The 20,981-nt window shown below is 50.6% G+C and overlaps 5 protein-coding genes and 1 non-coding gene across 6 annotated transcripts; 4 read left to right on the top strand and 2 right to left on the bottom strand.

The window, feature by feature from the left end:
- Positions 1–359: 359 nt before the first annotated feature.
- Positions 360–2,096, bottom strand: VFPPC_09543 (nacht domain-containing protein; the record flags this gene model as incomplete). The annotated part of the gene is made up of 2 exons (XM_018288063.1): positions 360–1,414; positions 1,475–2,096. 2 exons carry the CDS (start codon positions 2,094–2,096, stop codon positions 360–362), a joined length of 1,677 nt encoding a protein of 558 aa, XP_018139450.1.
- Positions 2,097–2,866: 770 nt separating this feature from the next.
- Positions 2,867–3,593, top strand: VFPPC_18130 (GPI biosynthesis protein family pig-F domain-containing protein; the record flags this gene model as incomplete). Its single annotated transcript, XM_022429786.1, has 2 exons — positions 2,867–3,205; positions 3,306–3,593. 2 exons carry the CDS (start codon positions 2,867–2,869, stop codon positions 3,591–3,593), a joined length of 627 nt encoding a protein of 208 aa, XP_022285198.1.
- A 3,781-nt stretch (positions 3,594–7,374) lies between these two features.
- On the bottom strand, positions 7,375–9,629 carry VFPPC_09546 (autophagy ubiquitin-activating enzyme ApgG; the record flags this gene model as incomplete). The annotated part of the gene is made up of 4 exons (XM_018288065.1): positions 7,375–7,845; positions 7,914–9,209; positions 9,262–9,370; positions 9,430–9,629. The coding sequence occupies 4 exons, from the start codon at positions 9,627–9,629 to the stop codon at positions 7,375–7,377; spliced, it is 2,076 nt and encodes a 691-aa protein (XP_018139452.1).
- A 687-nt stretch (positions 9,630–10,316) lies between these two features.
- Positions 10,317–10,388, top strand: VFPPC_17328. Its single transcript has one exon. It is a non-coding gene; the product is annotated as a tRNA-Glu (tRNA).
- A 747-nt stretch (positions 10,389–11,135) lies between these two features.
- On the top strand, positions 11,136–12,481 carry VFPPC_09547 (deoxycytidylate deaminase; the record flags this gene model as incomplete). Its single annotated transcript, XM_018288066.1, has 3 exons — positions 11,136–11,157; positions 11,217–12,298; positions 12,437–12,481. 3 exons carry the CDS (start codon positions 11,136–11,138, stop codon positions 12,479–12,481), a joined length of 1,149 nt encoding a protein of 382 aa, XP_018139453.1.
- A 4,315-nt stretch (positions 12,482–16,796) lies between these two features.
- On the top strand, positions 16,797–20,186 carry VFPPC_09548 (protein kinase; the record flags this gene model as incomplete). Its single annotated transcript, XM_018288067.1, has 3 exons — positions 16,797–18,723; positions 18,781–19,415; positions 19,485–20,186. The coding sequence occupies 3 exons, from the start codon at positions 16,797–16,799 to the stop codon at positions 20,184–20,186; spliced, it is 3,264 nt and encodes a 1,087-aa protein (XP_018139454.1).
- Between the last annotated feature and the right edge of the window lie 795 nt (positions 20,187–20,981).

Below are 20,981 nucleotides of genomic sequence, written 5' to 3'. Positions count from 1 at the left end.
GTGCGTTTGGACGAAGTTGAAGCTATGTTCCATCAAGATTGCTGGACAATTATTGTGGGTCCAGGAACCACTGGCAGGATTTCCCGCAGTTTCGCCGACATAGCCTACCCTACGCCGGTGAACCTTTCCCTTGCTGTTTGGACTCGACTGTTTATAAAAGGCTGGATTGTTTTTTCATGAGTAGGATACTTCAGTCGTTTCGCAGAGTGCTTAATTTATTAAAAACTAACCGGCAGTCCGTTTTGGTTTATATCGAAAGTTAAAGTTATACAATCACCAAACGTTCTTGAATCAGCTGGGACTACACCTCCATTATATATTTTAAAACCCAAAGCTCCATGTACAGTTTAGTTGCTCGTTCAGTCAGTCTTCATGCACGTCCCATACTCGTTAAGCATCTTCCCAACCACCACAAAGCCACCAATCGCAGGTATCATATACATCACAGTGAACAAGGTCAAAAGAACAGAGAAGAACTTGAAAAAACCACTCAGGTCCCTCTCCCACCAAGGATCATCATCTGCTTTCTCACCCGCACGTGCTTGAGCTGCTACATTGTCTTCTGTTCTCTGATGTTCTTGCCGCCGGACGCCGACCGATCTCCAAAGAACCGGTCTGGATTCCACAAAGGCCATGGAGATAGAGCCCAGCCCAGTGCCAACCATAGGCCCCAAACAGAGCCAAAGCATAGTCCAAACTCGTTGATAAGGTTTGCTCTTGCCAGATTTGAACGAAGAGATGGCGCCGACAATGACAATGGGCACAGCAGCAATGGCATAGGCGATGTAAACCCGCACAATCACTCGCACCCTGTCCCGAGTGTTGGCGTTGTGAAACATCTCCAGAGCCATTGACACGGCGTTGTCTCCTCGAAGAACAGTTCCGTACGAGTGGATGACACGGTCTTGGGTCTCTTTGCTGATTCGTCCCACTGTTGAATCAAGGGTGTATCTATCTACCATGCCGTTTTGTCTTATCTTTTCTCGGAGTTCATCGAGCGTGGGAGAGTTGACTAGGAACATTGTCGGGTACTGTGGGCATATTAGGTTTCCAAGTAAATTCACCATAGACATCCAGATGTACGGGGCAACAGTGAGCCCGAATGCTGCGTATCCGTAGACTGCAATCTGGTTGCCTCTTGTGTCGTATAGCGTTATTGCTGCATAGATGAGCTGACCGATGGATATCAAAATTTTGAGTATGTTATAGCTGGAAGATATTGTGCCCATGGTCCTGTTTCTGGATTGAAAAGGCACTACAAATGTATATCGCGCCCAATTTCTGAATCCAGTTTCTTGGTTATCTGCAACATCGTTCTCAAAAGTCACCCATTCTGGTAAAACCAGTAGACGGTATCCGCTAGGTAGTCGTGAAAGTCCATTGACGTGGGTAATTGATACGTAAGGAGGGAATACTAAAATTGACGTTAGTTTGTAGCTCTGGAGACGCTAGATCTTTTTCAAGTCTATCTTACTTTCATCTGTTTTTCCATCAAACCCTTCATTCACCTCGGCTTGTGCCACTGTTATTGTGTCTCTCGCCTTATTCTCGACACAAGAAACACAGATCCCATCCCTGCAAATGCAACTTGTTGTTCGTGTCGTTCGTGGCTCATCGTATAGGACTCGACGCGGCATACCGTCTTGGGTTGTTTGGGCACCATCTATAATATTCGTTTGTGTCCTCTCATCTCCCTCAGAACCAGTCAGTTCCGAAGTTTGTCGATCCACAGGGACAGATGCCACGGCTTCAACATCATCTTCAGCAAAGACAAGTTCGTCTGGTTTAATTACCATGCATAGAGCACCAGCACGAGTTGCTTTTGTTAATTCCGTGGGAGCAAAGCATGCCAAGCTGGAGATGGCTTGGACTCCCGTCAGAACACCAGCGCCAGGAAAGCACAACGCAAGCAATATACTCATTGCCCACGACAGAGTACTTTGTCCAGGTTTCCCAATGACTGTAGCCGCGTGAGCTCCATAATTACCCAGAAAGAAGAGCATAATGTCTTTCCATTCTGTCGGTTTACAAATGAGATTGCAATCACCATTGTGGGTAAAGCCGGGAAACTGATTTGGACAGTTCTTGTCTTCCATGTTTCACCCACGGCGAATTTGATAACCGTAAAAAGATGGTAGAAGTCATAGTCTCGGAATAGAATGGAATTTTGCGAGAACAGCACTCCGAACCCGACCCGCGAGCGGGAAGAGCAGCAAGTTGAGGACGGTAGCACTGTATGGTAAGGCAGCCGCCTCATTCTGTTCGCTTGCTTCGCCTTGTTAGACGGCCGGGCTAGTTGGCTCCCTCTTTATGAAACATTGCATCTGCATGTCGGCTTTAGTCTTGTTTCTGTCACCATTCAGCGGTTAAGAACCCCGGAGTTGACTGCATTGCGACCAATCAGTGAGCCCCGCGAACCGCTGGGTTACTCTTTGAAGTACCAATTCCCACAACATGACCTGGATATCCTTGAACTCATCTGCAAATAAGATGCGTTACTGAAACTGAGAAGACTCGTGGTTTTCCTTGCTGTAGGCTTGTTCAACTTCACAATTTGGAACCGGTTTTCAAGTGGGCAAGACTCATCGAAAGTGAAGCCCAAACCCTCGCAAACAAGATCAGAACCAAAGTAATAAAAGGGTCAACCATGTTTGCATATTACTTTGTCCATCTAAAACGGAAGAAACAATTGTCAAATCTTGGATTTTGTCAGGAGAGGAAGCCGAAGTTGAGTGCCTGTCTGATGTCTTCAAATCACGTGACTACGCGAATTGCGGCCCGTAGGAGCTTGAAGCTTTCAGCAAATCCTCAATTTTGTTGCTCACGATAGACCACCCAGACGATGCCATTGATCGACTCCGTCACCATGTCGTCCACGCTGGTCAAAGAACCGTCCGCCCAAGGGGGCGACACGAAAACCAAACTCACATTGACTCCGGTCCCCATCATCGACAGCCCCGTATCGAAAAGCCTCGCACTGGCACGGCCAGTTCTTTTGCTGAGCGTCCTCTGGCTACGTTTCGGCTCCCTCGTCGCAGAACCCGTATCTACTCTACAGCTCGCGCTCCCAGTCGTCGCGCTCATTCAGACTGCATACGCAATTACATGCTTACCGGTCGCTGGCTCGCAAACCGCCAAGGTGTCGAAGAAGCCTCGTCCGGGCGAGAAAAAGAAGGTTGATGCGAACGGGCCCAACGCCATCTCGGTAAGAAAGCAATTTGTTCTGCTGTTTTTTACGGGAAGATTTAAGTTCCCTGGCAAACTTGTTGAATAACGCTAACACACTTGGGTTTGATCGAAACCAGACTGCTATTCTCGCCTTACTCCTAACCGCAATCGCCACGCCGGCCGTGTACATTCTCTTTGTTCTATTTGGCGCTCCGTTTCTTGACCACGTCGCCCACACGCTTCTGTGCTCAGCGCACTTTTCGCTGCTCGCCCTCTTCCCTATCTTCTACTCGAGGGGTATCAATGGCGACTCTTGTTGCTGTAGCTGGTGCTTCTGCTCCTCTGGACGAAACGTTTGGTGGGCTGGTTGGCGCCGTGGTGGGGGCTTGGTTAGGAGCGGTTCCTATTCCGTTGGATTGGGATAGAGAATGGCAAAAGTGGCCGGTGACTATACTTGTGGGCATGTATGCTGGGTCATTACTGTGCAGCTGGGCGTCTGGGGCGTTGTTCTACGGAAAACAGTTGGGCAGCGCTGCAGAACGGGACGAGTAGCCCAGACACTAACATTTCTAGCTGTTTCATAATACCATGTTTGCCTGTTAAGAAGTTTGACGGAGCTAAAGGAATGCTTTGAAATGTGAAGGGGACAAGAGTGAACGATGATAAAAGCACAGCCTCCTCAACTGCTTTGCCTTTGTTATCATTGGGTATAAGTGATGCAAGGACAGCTCAACCGTCGTGCAGTAGGGCCACCAACCCCTTTAGGTCTCAAGTACCGTCACCTTGGGATATTGCCTCCCATCCAAGGCACAGCCTGCGGCAAGTCGTAGTCGTTCTTATGACGCTAAACACCTCGGTAGGATTCCGTACGGCGTACAGTCGTTGACCGTTGCAACTGAGACTTTTAGTCAAACACAGCCACTACCAGGGGCGCAATGCAGCACAACAGTGGACCTGGGTAATGTCAAGACGCCAGGCACTATCGAGTGAAGTATTCTAGTTTGACGAGACAGCGAGACAACATTGAATCCACCAAGCCTCGGCGCCAACCCAGGCCAGACGCTTCTTCCATCAATATCAATGCAGCCGGCCATCTTGGCAACAGGGCTGGCTGGGGGGGAGCAATCAATCGTTGATCCTGGTGCTGAAGTGAATACCAGGGCCAACAAGTACAGAAAAGACCCCATTATCAGCGGTACATGCCACACAGAATTTCCCTCGTCGAGATTAAACCTGTCAACGCAGTTCGGCGTGGATGCTATTTGATTTTCTTATCCAGGACTGCAGCATCTATCTAGCAAAAAGCTGTGGAGCGGCATTCCCGGAATTGTGTGTAGCAGGCGGCGCCATCTCTAGCGGCGCAAATCATGGCATTTCGAATTATCGCTCTGCAGAGCACCGCAAAACTTCCAGACGATTCCCTGATCTATAACAGCAATCGGCTTTTTGGTCACATGGACCAGATTGTGGCCTGTTCTTGAATCTTGACCATGTCCATGTCGCCACGATCTGTTGGCGTCACCGTGCGTCATAAGATGAGCTGGAAGTGTGGCTAGGGAAGTCATGGTGTGGCGCATGACATGTATTGACGTCTTCCAAAGCACAGGAAAGCAGGACTTGACGCAATTTCATTGATATGTTTGCTACGGCTCCTGCCGGCTCGCCCTGATGCTGTGGCGGTGCAAATACCTATCCACTCGCAATGCTGAACTTCTCGCTGCTGAAAGGCCAGGCCTAGACTGGGATTTGGGACCGGGATCCATGGCTACCTTGTCGACACATGCACCAGAAAGTCTGGGCTAGCGGCAAAGCTCACGCCCAATGACGTACTAAGAAGAAACTTCGTGGTGAGAGAGAACTTTCCGGTATGTGAGAATCGGACTGGACCCAGAACCAGAGCGGCGCGTACGGAGGTTCCAGTGTGAGCTTCCCATATCTTGGACCAACCTTGGGGATCAGAGCAGCTACACTGAAGCTCTCACAGTCACTTACCGGCTCCCAAGACCGCCCAAAACAAAGAGAAGCCATCGCAAAAAGCCAAGGTGCTACAAGAGATTGTCGGGGACGAAGAATATGGCAAACGCTGCAACATGGGCCTGGACACACTGTCTGTTAATGCAAACCCCTTCCCCCCAGTCTAGCTTGGTAGCTTGGGATCACGATGACCCTCCCAGGCTCGCGTTCTCTTCACAATTTGGGCTTGGAGCTTGTTCCAGGATTGGGGAGAACAAAAGTCATCCAGACCCGGCAATTGGACGAGTCGATGACGCAGAGCTGCAAAGGTGGGCAGAACGTGGCGCATTGGCAGAGCTAAGAGCGGAACATGGAGCCATGGGATGGTGGCTAATAGATTTTCGTTGCTCTCTACGATTGTTGTACTCCCTCCAGCCGATTCTCTCGCCATCGAAAGACATATCCGTCTGGCACTAGTAGTTCTTGGTCCCGGTCGCGAGCCACACACACGCCCCCGAGGTAGCAATTGCGGTCTGGTATTCCCGTGCCACTAGATTCCATGGAAACTGGGTTTCGGAGGAGCAAAGCTTGCCTTGGCTGGCTGGGACACACAAGGCATGGCACGGAAGGCACTGGGAGTGTGGAAGTGGAAGAAAAATAAATAAATAAAACCCCCGTTTCTCTCGCACCCTCCGTGAATGAATTTGATTCTCATCTCCCTCGCTCGTCGCCAATCCTATTGCAACGTCTAGTACTAGTACTCTGGTACCTATACCCTGATAAGCCCTTCGACTGGAAAACCCTACGCTTCGTGCTACATTACTCGCCCAACATGCCTTTCACCGGCAGGTAAGTCGCTTTCTTTGAATTTATTTGCTATCGAGTCTGTATGACTGCTGTTGCCGTCTGGTGATCTCATTCTGTTTGCTGCTGAGCTCTCGCAGCAAGCTTTATGTTGAGAGCTGTTGAGGTTTTGGAACGCCCAGCCCGAAGCTTCCGCGCCACGTCTAGTCATCTGGTCATTAGACGGAATGGCTGGTAAAAGTGGTCAGATCTGAACATTGAACAGACGAAAGGGCTGAATACATGCAAGAAATGGAAGATGGCTAATAATTTTCTTTTTCCAACAGCGACATCTGCAAGCTCATCTTCGCCATCATCCTTCCTCCTCTGGGAGTCTTCCTCGAGACTGGTTGCGGCGCCGATCTCCTCATCAATATTGTTTTGACCATCTTTGGTAAGCTCAGCCACCGGTCGCTCCGCTGCTATTTGCTTCTTCAGCGTTCCCACTGCCCTCTATTGAGAACGGAGCACCGCCCAGCTCACTCACACCTTTGGTTGAGAATTGACTGGAACGTCGTTCGATCCCGTCCGTCTCGGCATCCGTCCAGAGCGCACGGGCATCAACGGCCCACCCAGCATCTTCAGGGGTGCCGTTTCCGGTCTCTCACGTCATGATGAAATAGAGTCGATTTCTTCTTTGAATTTCATTCATCCCACCATTTTACCGTGCTGTGTTTTCCAATTTCTAACAATTCAATTTCTTTAGGTTACATCCCCGGCATCATTCACGCCGTTTACATTATTTTGAAGAAATGAGCGCCTCGCTAGCACCAACGCCCCCCCTGCCAAGCAGTTGTCCGTTGAACAAAGTTACGTTTTTTGTCGAAATGACTAGCTTGAACCATCGTCGGAGGCTCCCGATTTGATACGTCGCTACGGCTTCCAATTCATTAATTATTATTTTTTTTTGTTCTTGTTTGTTCTGGTTCAAGTGGAATGCGGTGATGGTTTCCGCGTCCTCGCCCGACTTTGCCGTTGGGCTGTGGGACAGGGGGATGCCGGGATTGTTTCTTTTCTGTTTAGATGACTCCTTCTCGATACCATTGGATACTCCTAGGCAGTATTTCGGATACCCATAATCCAACGATAAATCAATCGTGTTTAAAAAAACAAAATTGTCGATATTCCGTTTTGTGGCATGTTTTTTCCGGGCGTTCAAGTGTCCCAGATAATTGTCTGATCTTGCAAAAGATCGGGCAAACAAGTTACACAAGATCTAACACATCACCCAAAAATGACATGTCACAAGTCTCGATGAATCTGGTTTTTTCCAGGACCAACCGAGTAAAGTAACCATCCCCAGTTCTTTACTAATACAAAATCGCCAGCTTACCAAACGCCAACTCCAATTCTCAATGCCTTCCGAGCGCAAAATACACACAACCATACCACACAAAAACGCAGCAACCCTCAGAGCAGCTCTCCCTCCCCGTCTTCCACAAGATCATCGTCCTCTTCCTCCCAGTCCACATTCGCAGCCATCTCCTCCGCACGTCTCTGCACCTCCGCCAACCCAGACAGCTCAGCAACATAATCCTTCTCCTGCAATGCCTTCTTGACGAAACCCCATCCGTCTGTGCGGTACGCACCCAACACTTTGGGACTACATGCGCTGCAACAATCGTACGATTGGCCCCGGATGTTGATGTTTTGAAAGGTAGATACGTAGCCGCGGATTTGGTGGGGGACCAGACCCAGCGGGTGTTCGGGGGGATCACGCTCGGGAATGTTTCCTGGTGAGTGTTGCGGCGCTGGTGCTTTGTGACGGAGAGGGTGCTGCAGGAGACTGGTGAGGAGTTCGACTAGGAGGGCGGATGCGATGGCTGCGACGCCGGGACGGGTGACTGTGCATTGTTGATCGAGAGTTTGATCTTTCATGGACTGTATGTGCGCAGTGGTAAGTATGATGTAAGACTGAGATTGAGCATGGGTGCTGGGTAACAACTTACATCAGCTGGAGCAACGACGTCGTTGCAAAAGTAGCAGCCCAGCGATGCCTGTCCCTCCTCCTTGGTCTCTGCTCCGTGGCGCATGACAACGTATGAGTCGAATCCGAGGGCCGCATTCATGACAATCTTTCCGCGTGCCTTGCCAATAACGGTCGGTAGCCAGCGAGACTCACGAGTATCCATTAACAAGAAGACAACGTCGTGATCTTCAATCAAGCCTTCTAGCTTTTCCAGGTCAGCTTTGGTCTTGGCTTCATCGGTAAAAGGGTGGCCGAGCATAGGAACAGATAGTGAATGTCCCTCGCTTTCAACTCCAGGATAGATGCGCTTCAGCATAGCTGCTGCCGCTTCTGCTTTTGGCTGTCCGCCGTCTGTGCAATCACTGAATTCGAACAGAGGTTGTCGCACAGGATTCGAATATGAAACCCTTCCGTAGTCGACAAATGTAATCTTTCGCACGCCCCAGCCCAACAAGTTTCGTGAGACGTAACCTCCCAGTGTGCCGGCCCCCAATAGAAGACACTTTGTGTTTTTGATGAGATCCAAGTCGAGATCGGGTGCCAGTCGCCACTTCATCAGCTTCAAATTCAGATCGACCGATGAGTCTGCCAGTCGCGTTGGGTCCATGTATTCCGCGAGGTTGGCTTGCTGGGCCTGAAGTTTTCCGTTTCGAGATCTCTCCCAGCCTGTGACCTTGGGCATTTCTCCCATTTCCATCTTATCCACGACGTCCATTTCAATGGGGAGCACGACGCTTCTGGCTTCGTGTCTTCTGGCCCAGGTATCTCTATAGCAGAGAATCTTGACTCTAGACATTCGGAAGCGTTGTCGAATGAGAACCAGGAGATTTCTGAGCGGCCACCCCGGGCCTTCGGCGTACGTCGATGGATCAGCGAAGGCGATGTAGCGATCCTCATCAGGAATATCGGTAAAGAAACCCTCCTCAAATCTCCGCAGTGAGCCTACCTCCCATCGGAAATCCAGATTACTAGAACCTTCTGTATCTTCGTTCTGCGTCTGCTGACCCCGAACCTTCTTCGCGAGGAAGAAGCCATGCTGGCGGCTGTCAACACTGTACCGCCAAGTGCCGACCTTGTCGACAAGTTCAGTGCTTTCGTCAGCTGTGAAGCGTTCCACCGGTCCTGCTCGCTTCCATTGGGGATCCGAATGTAGGGCTGGAAAGGCGAACCAGTACGTAAATTTATATTTCTTGAGATCTGCGTATGAAAGAATGACAAACGATGAGAGGAGCGACGGCACGGAATAAATCGTGCCATCATTAATTGCGTCCCAGATCTATCCTCGTCAGCGATCCTGCCAGTGCGCGCCGTTGTTTGGGGTACAGTACCTGTCTTCCGGCCTTTTTGATCATCTCAGCCTTGTCCATGGTTTTGAACTGCTCAAGGGTGTTGACATTCTTGATGATGCCCTCTCCTCTAGCTGTGCCGAGAGGCGCGCTGTACCAGGCAAGTCAGCCAAATGAAGTTTTGGTACGATGTAGCCACGATAAACTCACTTTTGACTGGTCAAGGCGTTTCCGAGAATCTGCATCTTGCAACTCGCCTGTGGTTCCTCAACTCTCGGCTCATACAGACCCAGGACGTTTCGCGCAGAGTCATCCAGCTTATCATAGTCAAGCTTGGAAGCAAAAAGAGCCGAGTAAAACGGCAACTCAATCTCCGACGTAAACGTCGCAAACTGGAGAGGCGTCGCCATGATGAATCGCGGCCTGGGCCGTCTTTGTGACTTCCCACGAGCTGTAGACTGCTATGTGACTAATGGGTTGTCGAGGTGAACAAATGCGCGCTGCGGGGCAGGCAGACGATTCGTGCTGGGGAGTGCTCGACTTAAGTTGATTTCGGGAGTCAAATGGAGTGCTTTTCTCGTGTATAGAATATCCAAAGATGAAAATAGAATGCAAGCGCACAGATATGTTGATGAACGAGGCTGTCATATGACAAAGAGAGTCATCACGAGCTGCGTGTCAGGCTGATGAGGCGGCTGCTCGCTGCAGGGCTGGGGCTGGACATGAATGATGGAGAGCCTGTTGAGGCTGTCTGTGCCCCGCCGCGGGGTTCAATGTTGGAGCTAGGCTGAAGAGAGGATGGAAGGTTTGGGAGACCGTTTTGCGGCAAGGATTCCAAGTTGTCGGATAGTTTAGGCTCTTGGCTCAGTCAAGACATAATCGTTTATAGTTACAGGTGATTAAAGCTATGAAAAAAAAAAATATACCCCGAGGTCAACTCGGATGAAAGTGAAGAATGGCCTGATCGAAGCAGAGCGGAACAACACAGTAGCTGGCATCAGGTGAATATTCGACCCCACCAAACAGAGACAATGCGTTAGCGCAGTTGCATAGCCCTCATTTATACAAATAACGCACTCTCCTTCAACAATAAATCATCCGGTATGGTGTAGTGGCTAACATCGCTCGCTCTCACCGAGCAGCCCAGGGTTCGATTCCCTGTACCGGAGTTTATTCTTTTTGAGTTTCATGACATTTTTTTTTTATTCTTAATTTTTTGCACCAACCGTTGAGGACGTGATTTCGTCTTGCGATGATGAAAATTCTTTTTGCAGGTGCTCACGAAATTGGTTTTGTCTCATAAATTATGTCCGCCGTCCCGTTGACTGTCTCTTCAGTTAGTGACTCTACGCTCCTTGTCTCAAGTTCGAATCAACTTGCTATTATTGCACCACCTGGAACTCTCATTTAAATTGTTTTAGGGGAATATTCTCCATGACTAGCCATAGAAGTTCCTTGCATAGCACATGTAACGATTAATCTCCACGCCGATCGTACTGCATAAGTTTTCTGCATGTTAGCAGCGCAGCTGGCAGGTATAAGCCGTCTCTTCAGTGGGACAGCAATATCAAATATCTGCAACCCGCGTCAAGATTCTTTGCATATTCTGGTTCTTCCATTGCAACGAACTGCAAATTACGGTTCTGTACGCACAGAGATCTATGTTGCTAATTTAACCATCATTTCCGCTAAAGATATCTCGGTAAAGCCCAGGTTACATACTCTTTGACAAGAGGACTGGACCCTTGCTCTGTGAGACTGCCACGCGAATCTCAACCCCACCATTGGCCACCAACATGACGCGACTTTCTCAAGGCGTGCTGGACCCTTCATCGTCGAGCGTTGTCAAGCCAAACTCAACGTCATCAACTGAGACCTATCTGCTATTTAGGTTCCGCTACTGCGAATAAGCTGAGATGCTTATCGGAATCTGTGGAGGTGCGAAACCACTCACTCATTTTCTTGTTGCCTGTACTTATTCTGACCCTCAAACGCAGGCATTTGCTCAGGCAAAAAGACGGTTGCTCAATATCTCGTTGAGCACCACGGCTTCAAACATCTCTATCTGGAATCACCCGAGGAAAACCACGCCTCGTCTCATGAGAATGAGCAAACTCCATCTGAGCCCTCGAGCTCAAAGTCATCCTCTCCCCAAGGAGCATTCAGCGGAGCCTTAAACTCCAGCGCCCTCACCACCAAGAATGGCCATCAGTCCTCATCCACCACATCTCTGGCGCTGAGACCGCTACCACAGCAACATACGTTTGCCTCACCCGAGCTACTCCTCGACTTCGTCACTCTCCGCTGGCAGCATCGATTCGTCGTGACCGACATCCCCACCGAAGCCGTCCTCGATGTCTTCATGCGCCGCCCCTTCTTCCTCCTCTTATCCATCGACGCACCCCTCACCGTCCGATGGCGGCGGTTCCAGCAGCGAGCCAAGGTCCAGGGCCCCGGGGAATCAGACATCACGCTCGAGGACTTTGTCTCCCGCAGCGACATCCACCTGTACGACCCCCAGGGCGGCTTCCAACCCCTCATCTCACGGGCGACAGTCAGACTGCTCAACACCTCGTCCTCCCTCGCCCACCTGTACGCCACGCTCGGCAAACTCGACATCCCCAATCCTGATCGCCTCCGCCCCGGCTGGGACACGTACTTTATGGCCCTGGCGTCGCTCGCCGCCCAACGCTCCAACTGCATGAAGCGCCGTGTCGGGTGCGTCCTCGTTGGCAGAGAGCGCCGCGTTATCAGCACCGGCTACAATGGCACGCCGCGAGGGATCCGCAACTGCGCTGACGGAGGATGTCCCCGCTGCAACGAGGGGAACAGCTCGGGCGTAGGTCTCGCCACCTGTTTGTGCATCCACGCAGAGGAGAATGCCCTCCTCGAGGCGGGTAGGGAGCGAATCAGAGATGGCGCCGTGCTCTACTGCGATACGTGTCCGTGCTTGACTTGCAGTATCAAGATCTGCCAGGTTGGCATCAGCGAGGTCGTGTATGCCCATGGGTATAGCATGGACAGGGAGACGGCGGCTGTGTTTAGCCAGGCTGGGGTCAAGTTGCGGCAGTTTATCCCTGTAAGTTATTTATGCGAAGCCCTGTGGTTTATTTTATTGGGTTGGCAGCGCATTGATTTAATGTCGTTGGACCTTTCTGCTCCTTTTTTTTTTTTCCTTTCTGATGTTGGCTGTACGGCATGCTAATTTGGGATGTAGCCACCGAACGGACTTATTCATCTGGAGAAGATGGAGCTGTACTAACGAGGGCATAACATGGTGGTATTGGTGAACGGAATTGAGTTGGGAAACTAATATAAAGCATTTTGTGGTCATGGCGTGTATTTTGTCGTCGACTGGAGCGATATGGGTAGTGTCCGAATATAGCACAGTATCGTTACACTATATCATGTTGGGATGAGTTTGCATCCGGAGTGTTTGTGTTTGCCTGCCTCCTCGTGGGTCCTTTTCATGTGCAGGGTCGAATTCGCGAGTTCGTTTATGTACGGTAGATCCTTTTGGTGGTAAACTGGTGGGACTTACATCAGATTTTCCCCCAGAGGTCTCCCTGTAGGATTCGTCTGGTCTGATCTGGTGTCCGTTACCAGGTTTACGTCAGTGTGCTGCTCTGTTTTCGGTGCTGTTTGGTGCCACTGGGGTGTGCGTCGGCGGGAATAATGCTTTGGTGGCTGCCTGACATGAAATTCTTCAAAAAGGGACTACACGTTGCAAGCGGAGTGGAAATATTTGGCCATAGCACTTTATGACAACCGCATAAAAGTCAATTTACCTCACGCACAACTCGACTCAAAATGAATAGTATCCAAGCGGAATAAATAATGTCATTTGCTGAGTGAGGGAATTGCAAAAGTTCATTACTGTGAAAATTAAAAGGTGTTTAGGGTAGCGTGTGCTTGGACCGTTGATTCATGTAAATAGCGATCCACCCCCGACATGGTGACAAGGACCAGACTCTGTTTGCTGTCTGCAGCGATGAACCTGTACAGGATTTTCAACACCACCGGATGCATGCTTTGGCTGGCACGTGGGTTTGGTAGGAATCTTTTCCCACACAAGCCGAGGATGAGATCCTATACCGTTTTTTACCCCTATTCCAAGGGTTGTTTCAAAGGCTCTGGTCATTAGGTTGCGGTGAAGAGGGCAATGCACTGCCCATCTCGACCGCCTACACACAAAAAGATGATACTATTGACATCACCAGACGCCTGGACCCTCATGCAGCCAATAATTCCCTGACCTTCCGGTACATGTGCGGTGCGGTGTGCAGAATGCCAGACTTGCCTCAGTCCTCCTTACATTTTATGCAGCTCAAGCCTCAGCCATGTCGAACCATGGGTTATGTCCCATAAAAATGTGAATACATTATGGCGGTCAACATAGGAGAGCATTCATGGGTCTGGTGGTTCCACAGGTGCATTTCAGCACTAACACAAATATCATCATGCCTTGACGGAGCACTCCTTCTGAAGATGGAAGCAGAAAAAGAGCCACCGGCGGCGCACGTCCTTGAGGGGAGGACAGAGGATTGAGGATTGGCGGGGAGTGGCATCATGGGCCACGAGTTCGTGATTGAGAACATGGATAGGGGGCCTGAGGAGGGAGATCGAGTTCTCAGTCCGACTCGCGAATGCAGGTCAAGCCGTTCTTCCATACCGTGGCATGACCAAGGGTAGGAACCCGGCCCTCGTCAAAGTAAACCGGGAATTCGACAAGATTGATTTAATCAGCCTAGGCAATCGGTAATAAGTTAGTTGACCAGAACCTGTCCGCGACAAAAGGATGGCGCTGTCGTGGGGCGGCCCCAGACTAATAGCACCCATGAAGCGAGATGACATGGTGAATAGGGGTAACCGCATGATGCTGGACCGTATTTTTTGGATTTCCGCCATATCTTGTCATAAAAGCAATTTAATGGACAATTTCGAGCCCCCGTATGGTGGTGGAGAGCGGGATACAAGGGGACTGGTTTGTTATTATTAACATGCTGGCCTAATAACACGCGATCTCATCCGGAGTTGCCATACGGAGTTGGCCTTGGCAAGGAAAGGTTGGAGAAAGGTGATCCGGACATGGCTGGAGGTTCAGACATGCTTGAGAAAAGGGGGCTGGTTAGGAAACAAAAAAGACAATATGGTCTGCACGAAGTAGTCGTGGGAATAACAAAAGAGGTTGGAAACAAGTTGTCTGGTTCAAACCTGGAGACCAGACCAGACGGGATGGCTCTCGGATCTGCGGCCGCGAGCGACCAGTTGACGCCTCTGCCTCCCGCTGACAACACACAGATGTCTGGTCAGATCCACAATTGCAACTTTGACGTGACTTGCCACCTGGCTGAGGCCATCGAGAGGTTTCTCCTTGTACTGAACAGGTACTGGATGGGGTGGCAAAAAGCAACGAAAATCACAAAGGCTGGCGTGGTGAGTGGATTGATGACAGTGTGGCCAGTCCCGACTTGACAGCCATGGGACCTTGGCTTGTCGAGGCACTTTGACCCTCACATCTGAACTCCCAAGATTTTCGAAGCCGGGGTTTCTCAAGGTCTTTGGTCTTTGGATTGTATGTGCGCACACCCTGGACCCTGGAAGCGTGGTTCAAGCGGGACCGACCAAGGACCAAGCCGACTGGCGTGTCAACTCTTGGTAACTTGTCTTTCTCGTGGAGGTGTACGGAGTACAGTATGGAGCCATTTGATCAGTGTCTAATCTTGTACCATCAAAGTAATGCACACCCGTCCTGTGTGTGAAAGTAGTAAGCTGTTTCTGATAGTCTCGGAGCGGAAAAGGGGCAGTGGATATGAACACACAATGCCACAAGGCGACGAACACAAGGCCTTTGTTTTTCTTTTTATTTTTGTGTTTTGTTTGGGAAGATGGACTCGGTAGACCAACGAATTCGTGGTCTGGCCCCAAGAGGGGCCAGGGCACGGTGACAGATGACAGACCAGATAGACCAGACCAGGCAGACCAGACTGGATCATTGAAGACCGTGAGCGACTTTGCCATCCCACCGTTTCGTGCGGTCATGCCCTCAATGGCTTCAATTGGCGGGGAGGTGAGGGTACAAGATGCAGCGCACAGAGTACTTGCAGCCCTCGTGGGTCCGTTCACTTGGACAAAGCAGGGGTCGCAGCACCAAGGTTGAAAAAAAGTTGATGTTTTGGGCTCGTTCAAAGCCGTGCCGTGTATGTACTCCGTATGTCACGCACCAGTTTAGTTGCGCATTTCAGCATGATACGCTGCCAATGCTTGTGACCGAGATATTCAGTAGCACCAGGTACACTTCTTCTGGCCGCCACCGGTTGTGTAACTCATAATGTCCGCCTAAAATACTAGGTGACATAAAAAATCACACCCAAGAAAGTTTATCCAAAAGCCTTTGCTGGGTGGTGTGTTGAGGTTTGTGATGCCCAACAAGGGACGCGTCTCACCGCGTCACGCTAACCCGATTAAGTAAAAGAGTAAACAAATGCGTCACTCCACTTGCGCACACCCCCGGCAGGCGCGACAGCAGAGGCAGGAGTAGACGACCCGGATTGCCAGACCAGCCCAGCCCGAACTATCAAACCCAAGCCAAATCGACCCTGGCTCGCTCCATCCATCCACCCATCCCTCTCCAGTCTTGTCCTGACTTGTCCAGTCCAAGTCGTCCCTGCCTAATTCTTTCCCACACCCGCTACTGAACACCTGAACACATGAACCCTCCGCATGTTCCATTCACATTCCAGTCGTCAGATTCGTGTGTATGTTTTTCACTTGTTCGTCGACACCAGCATCTCTTGTTCGCTGTCGTCTTACGGCTGTGTGTGTGAGTCACGGGCCCATTTTCGACCCCCGCTATGCGCTGAATAACGAATGCGCATCGAGTTGAGAGACGAAGCAGAGAGACGAGCAGCCGCTGTTGCAGAAGTGCAAAGCTGACCCGAGTCTTCGCCTTCGTTGAGGCTTCGCTGGAGAGAGGAGAGACTAGATTACCCAAGCTGCAACATGTGGTTGACTGCCGCCGCATCATAGAGCCTCAACTACCTCCGCCCCCTCTCGACAAAGTACGAATAACTCTCGTGGCCTTTACTTTCTCGCTCCTTTCGTTCCTAGCGCTTGTTGGGAGCAATATATACCACACGACAGGTGGTTAGCAGGCATCAACCTCTGGTCCCTGCCACTCGAAAAATCTGCTGCCTGTGCGAAAATCAACCACCGGACAGACACTCTTCACTTTCACCGTGTCAAAGGCTCGACTGTGTTTAATACCAGTGTTCTTGGACAAACGCCGGACACTACTCCGGACTTCGCATCACGGCTCCGCAACCCATTGTCGCAAAGCTCTTTGTTTTGACTGACAATCAACCGGCTGGGGAAGGGTCTCAAAGATTGAGACTCTCTTTGCTAATCCCAAATCACGCCGACGTCTCCAGAGTATTCGCGACATTTTGGGGAATTAGACGCCTATAACCTACGTAATTTGACTTTGCCTCAGAGGGCACATTCCTGACTGGACCACATCTCGCGATATCCTTGGGTGGCCTTGGAATTGCATTCCAGCGACCTTCATAAACACTACAATGTCTTTCTCAAACGGCGGAGGCACGTTGGCACTGCCATCACCCACGCACGCCCATCATATGGACGTTTCGTCGGCTGTCCGCAGTCTCCGACGCTCCATCTCTCGATCACCATCAAAGTTCTTGTCGCGAACAAGCTCACAAAGCTCGGATAGTTCACGACAGGCCTCACCACAGTCGCCTTGCCGACGGTTCGGTGCAACCCCTCAAAGGCAATATATATCGCCATCGCAACCCCAGACTGCTCCTCCCGCAGTTACCTCAGCGCACGCCACCACTCTTCAGCAATCATCTGTCCTGACACCATTGCGGCCGAGCGTTCGACTTTCGCTTCGCTCTGCCAAATCCGCCAAGGCCTCGTCCACATCATCTCGCCCGTTGGCTCGTGCACGAGCTTCACCAAAAAGCCCTCTCAAACGAGCCTTGAGCGCTACGCCGGATTCTGGTAATCTAGGACAGCCATCGGCATCATCATCGCCCACGTCGACCACCCCACGTGGTCAGGAGAACAAATCATCGCCTCGGTCCGTGCATAGCAACAGCGACAAACCGTCGCGTCATAGTTTTCATCTGGACGTGTCGGGATCGTCACAATACGACGCCCTAAAGACTTTGGAAACTCCTAGCAGTGAACCCTACATGGTCTCAACGACGGGCGCGTTAAAGCGCAGTGATGCGACGATGAACCTGGACTATCCCAATCAAGGCAGTCCGGCATCGAAGCGACGCAGTCTGCACGGAATCACTGGCCTCGCGCAATCGGGAGAATTCAACATATTCGGCACCAACACATCTTCTTCACAGAGCTTCGACATCCACGAAGATTCCCATTCACCAGAGTACGAACTTACTGGGACAATCAACGCACCCTCAAGCTCAACTAACCCAAATCGGGAGCCTTTTGCTTCCCCCAGCCCGGTTGCAAATCTCCCCAAGCGATCTTCATCGCTCAGAAAATCAACCTTGCAGCAGAGGTACGGCGACAAGAGCTCTTGGGGTCGACGAAGCGGAGAAAGGCAGCTGGCACAAATGGGTGGAGATATTTCTACACCGGCACGAAGCCGGCCTCGCCTTTCTACCGACCATTTTCTACCTCCTCAAGTACCGCGAGACAGTCCCTTCAGTGCAGGAAGTCCTCTGCCGAATGCTTCTATTCATCCTATGGAGGGTAAAGGACAGCATCAGCCACATCCTTTGTCCAAAACACTCACTACTTCAACCTCCGGCAACAGCTTAACCGAGGAACCGTCATTGTATGCGCCGGCATCCAAAGTGGCCGAAAAGCCCAAGCCGCACGCATTCTCTCGATCTCTGCCCTTGAATGCAACCAGACCAACAGCTCGCTCCAACAATGAGCACACCAAAGCCGTTGCTACGCCAAGCCAGTCTCATCAACTCTGGATTGCTGCTTTCAACTCCACCGGTCTTATATCAAAGGTCAACCGAAATCCGGAGGAAGAGGCAGACAGGAAAATTGCACCGCCAGACACTCCCTGTAAAAAGCATTCTAACCCTTTTGCCACATTTCCTCCCCCGGTTGGAAGTGCGATAAAGAGAAAGGGTAACAACCGAAACTCTTTCGCCGGCATTCCCTCCACACCTTTCCACCCATCCTCCTCACGAGCTCCTGATACCTTTGGCCAGCCTGCCAAGGGACTCTCTATTTTTCAACGTGGCTCCGCATCAAATGGCTCACGCCGTGGGAGCATCCTCAGCCTAGAGGGCGAGGACAGAAAGCTATTTTGCGATACCAACGACCTACCAAGTGTTTTGGATGGAGACGTTCCCCCAACGCCAACCAAAACCACGACCCTCACTCCGAGCTTGAGTAATCTCAGCGAGCACTCACTTGAGAGTCCCAGTGCTAATCGAACATTCGCCCTCCCCCTGTCGGCCGTGAAGCCAGCCCCATCACGGGAATCAACCAGTAAGCATTGCAGCTACTTCATGGAAGATTGCCTGTACTAACGTGCGTGCGACACAGGGAGCCCAGTTGATGGTAGAAGGACGCCTCAGACACCGCAGGAGTCGCAGCTGCCTTTGGATACAAGCCGTCTGTCTATTTCCCAGGCGCCTGATAATCTGAACGAGAACAGCATGCCCCCGCCAGTCACTCCTACTGCTGGTCGTGACTTTCGGTCATCAACCAGCATCTTTGTCACACCAGTCAATGCTCGAACCAGTAGCCTTGATATTGACGCTAGCTTATACTCGCGATTCGACAAAGTTGAGCAAGTGGGCAAGGGTGAGTTTTCGACTGTGTACCGGGTGACGAAACTGGAGCATGCAAACGCGTTCAGCCTTGGAAACGTTACTCCAAGCAACGGTTCCAGTCGTAGTCCTGCCAAGGGCCAGGTTTTCGCCGTAAAAAAGAGCCGGCATTCGTACCATGGACCGAAAGACCGGGAGACAAAGCTTCGCGAAGTGCGCATTCTGCAAGCATTGACACACGCTGAGCATGTTGTTCAGTACGTTGACGATTGGGAACACAACTTCCACCTCTATATTCAAACAGAGTTTTGCGAAGAGGGCACGCTGGACAAGTTTCTGGGAAATATTGGCCGTGATGGTCGGTTGGATGACTTCCGTATCTTTAAGATTTTGCAAGATCTATGCTTGGTAAGTGACACTGCTTCCTTTCTGTCTGCTAAGTAATTAGATTTTGTTGACTGACAATATCATGTGCAGGGATTGAAAGAAATCCACGACGCTGGATTCATGCATTTGGATATGAAGCCGGCAAATATTCTAATCACGTTTGAAGGAGTTTTGAAGATTGGCGATTTCGGGTTGGCTCAACCTTGCACTTCTACAACAGGTGTCGATGTCGAGGGTGACCGTGAATACATGGCTCCCGAGATGCTCAAAGGCAAAGCTGGCCAATCTGCTGATGTGTTCTCTTTGGGCCTCATGACGCTAGAAGCCGCTGCGAATGTCGTACTGCCTGACAATGGTCCCACTTGGATCGCTTTGAGATCGGGAGATCTGTCTGAGGTGCCTAGCCTAACTTGGACACCATCCATCGAAGTCCAGAGGGATGCCACAGGGAACCCTGCAGAGTCTGCACATAGCGATGACCTGCAAAGCGGGAGGACACGTAGTGCTGGCAACCTTTTCGGCTCGCTTAAGCGATCGGAACTTCAGCAAGCTCCGGAGTTCATGGTCGAAGCGTTTCACCCCAGCTCCCTAGACTCTATTGTGCGATGGATGACGGCACAGGAACCTGCAGACCGCCCTCTTATCGACCAAGTTCTTGACCTTGAGGGCCTGCGATGGGTTGCTGAGCACCGTAACGCACCAGCAACCGTTTACGAAGGTAGCTGGGGCCCAGCAGAGATGTTTCCAGTGTCTATCGCTATTGATAGTGATACGGAAATGACGGATGTCTGAGAGGCAACAAGCGAGAGGAAGAGGATTAGCGAGGAGAAATCCGAAACTATATTATGCTGACGGAGCATAACACCCACCCTATTATTATGATTACTCGAGATATACCCTACGCACCAATAAGATGGTGCATCGATATGTAACAAACCGACAAATCTTGTACTGGAATATGTGCAAGTGAACATTACGAAACAACGTTCTCCAGAACACGACACGACGACTGCTGCCACTGGATGGTTGACGCGGGGGGTCGGAGCTGAGAACAACAATGATGGTTACCGAATGTTCGACACCTACGAATACAGCGACTATGTGGCATTTTCTTTGTGACATTATATTTCCTTGTAGAGGTTTACACCTTTAACACCGCAGAGAAGCAGATGGACAGAGAGTCTGTTTGTGGTGGAATTGTCAAGACAAAGATTAGATCAGGGGCTGTACGCATGGACTCGGTCGGGGCATTCTGTGGGAGGTGTCAGATTACAGGTATGAAGTGAGACGACCCAGCTGGGTCTCTCAACTCTTTTTGGGATGTACGAGGCGTCTGTGAGTTGCCGCGAAAAAATCATGTAGATATAGATATTTTGTGTTGGGCGGAAGACAGTATCTGGTACTGGTATTCTTGGTTGGAGCATCACGGATCTCAATGGCGTCCTGGGGCATTGGGTTGCCGAATCTGTTAGTCATGGTTCTACGATGAAATGGCATGAACATTTTACGACCCTTCATAAGTTTGAGTAATTGTCCAAGCGCGTGAGAATGTAGCAGTAAGATGCGTGCCGTGTTTATTGTCGTTAT

Source organism: Pochonia chlamydosporia, chromosome 7 (assembly GCF_001653235.2).
Source record: "Pochonia chlamydosporia 170 chromosome 7, whole genome shotgun sequence".
In the NCBI taxonomy this organism is placed as follows: domain Eukaryota; kingdom Fungi; phylum Ascomycota; class Sordariomycetes; order Hypocreales; family Clavicipitaceae; genus Pochonia; species Pochonia chlamydosporia.
The sequence above is the reverse complement of the archived record's forward strand: the minus strand, read 5'-3'. Positions and strand labels throughout refer to the sequence as shown.